General features: G+C 47.2%; 1 protein-coding gene across 1 annotated transcript in view; it reads left to right on the forward strand.

Moving 5' to 3' along the window:
- LOC119586294 (leukocyte elastase inhibitor A-like) overlaps positions 1-1,587 on the forward strand; it is a 4,890-nt gene extending 3,303 nt beyond the window's left edge. The window contains exons 4-6 of the mRNA XM_037935001.1: positions 415-658; positions 796-1,034; positions 1,271-1,587. Coding sequence (XP_037790929.1) covers positions 415-658; positions 796-1,034; positions 1,271-1,576 — 789 coding nt within the window. The 3' untranslated portion in view covers positions 1,577-1,587. The remainder of the gene's footprint in view (positions 1-414; positions 659-795; positions 1,035-1,270) is intronic.
- Positions 1,588-1,605: the final 18 nt, after the last annotated feature.

Consider the following 1,605-nt stretch of genomic DNA (forward strand, 5'->3'; position numbering starts at 1 on the left):
CTCCCGTCTTCACTCACTCACTACTCTCCTTGTCCTTTTCTCTCTTCATCTTTCCCACTCTCCCTCATTTCCTTCCATCCTCTACCCCTCCCTCCTTTTCTCCCTTACCTCCTCGCTTCCGCCCTCTCCCCCCTCTTTCCCTCTCTCTTTTTATAAATCCACTGTTCATGAATAAATGTTTACGTAATAGTAACATTACCTGCAACGTACTAGGCTTCCACATATCAGCTTGCTACCGAAAAGGAGATTCCTATAAATATACTGTATAAGCGTAATTGAGGCTAAACTTCAGGCTTAGCAAAAACTTGAGGGAAACTTGAAGAACGAGATTACTTTTCTTCCTATATCCAAAGTATCCCCTAGAGGAGAACAAAGGAACAAAATCATTAACAGTTCACTCTCTTTCGTTGCCAGGTTGGCTTCGTTACCCAGGAAATCAACAATTTCGTCTCCGTGGCAACCAAAGGCAGGATTAGCAAGATTGTTTCCGTCGCCGATTTAGCTGACGCCATCATGGTGCTCGTGAACGCCGCCTACTTCAAGGGCACGTGGCAGTACCAGTTCAAGCCTTCCAACACCTTCCCAGAGCCGTTCTTTGCTACGTCTCAGAACAACGACCTTGTCCCTATGATGCATCAGACCGCTTCTTTCAGATACAGTAAGTTTGCGTACGAATAGATACACTAAACGCAGCAAATAATTAATTAAAAAGAAAAAGTAAAAATGTAAAACACGACATTGAGCCGTGCGTCACCTGTCACTGTCTCATCACCCTCGCGCTTTCCCCTTCGACAGATGAATTCTCCGAGATCGCCGCAAAGGTCCTGGAGCTTCCTTACACCGGAGACGCCATGTCCATGTTTGTTTTCCTTCCCTCTGAGGAAGGGCCTCGCGGATTCGCCAACATGGTCGCCCGGCTCAGCGGAAACAACTTGAGGGCGGCCACGCACAAGGGTAACCTCTCCTTCCGAATGGTCGACGTGAAGCTTCCCAAATTCAAGATGGAAGTCGAAGTTAGAGACGAACTTAAGCCGGTTAGTATTTATTGCAATTTCGTTATTGATGTTTCGTAAAAGGTATTTTTGGATGCCACTGTGATTCATCTCCAAGGACTGTTAACAATGGTAATTCGACGCTTTGTTGATGATTCATTATATATTATTTTGATAGCAATGGAATTTCACATTACGAATTCGTATTGTTGGGAATGGACAAACTCTAGGATTTGTTTTTTGACAGTATGATAATCTTCCAAATCCCTTTTCCACAGGCACTTCACAACATGGGCATAACAGACATCTTTAACAGCGAAAAGGTGGACTTGACCACCTTTGGTCCCCTGAGGAATGTTACCCTGGAAAAGGTAATCCACAAGGCCTTCGTGGAAGTTAACGAAGAAGGCACTGAAGCCGCTGCAGCGACGGCCCTCATCTTCGCCACCCGGTCCGGAGGCGCGAGGCCACTGCCGGTCGAGTTCCACTGCAACCGCCCCTTCGTCTTCCTGATCCGAGACAACGACACGCACACCGTCCTCTTCATGGGAAGCTACAAGAAACCCGTGAAGGCCAGTTCGTAGGCCCAGCGAGCGGGATAAGGGAGGGCTTG

The sequence above is a fragment of the Penaeus monodon genome, chromosome 21, assembly GCF_015228065.2.
Source record: "Penaeus monodon isolate SGIC_2016 chromosome 21, NSTDA_Pmon_1, whole genome shotgun sequence".
Lineage (NCBI taxonomy): Eukaryota > Metazoa > Arthropoda > Malacostraca > Decapoda > Penaeidae > Penaeus > Penaeus monodon.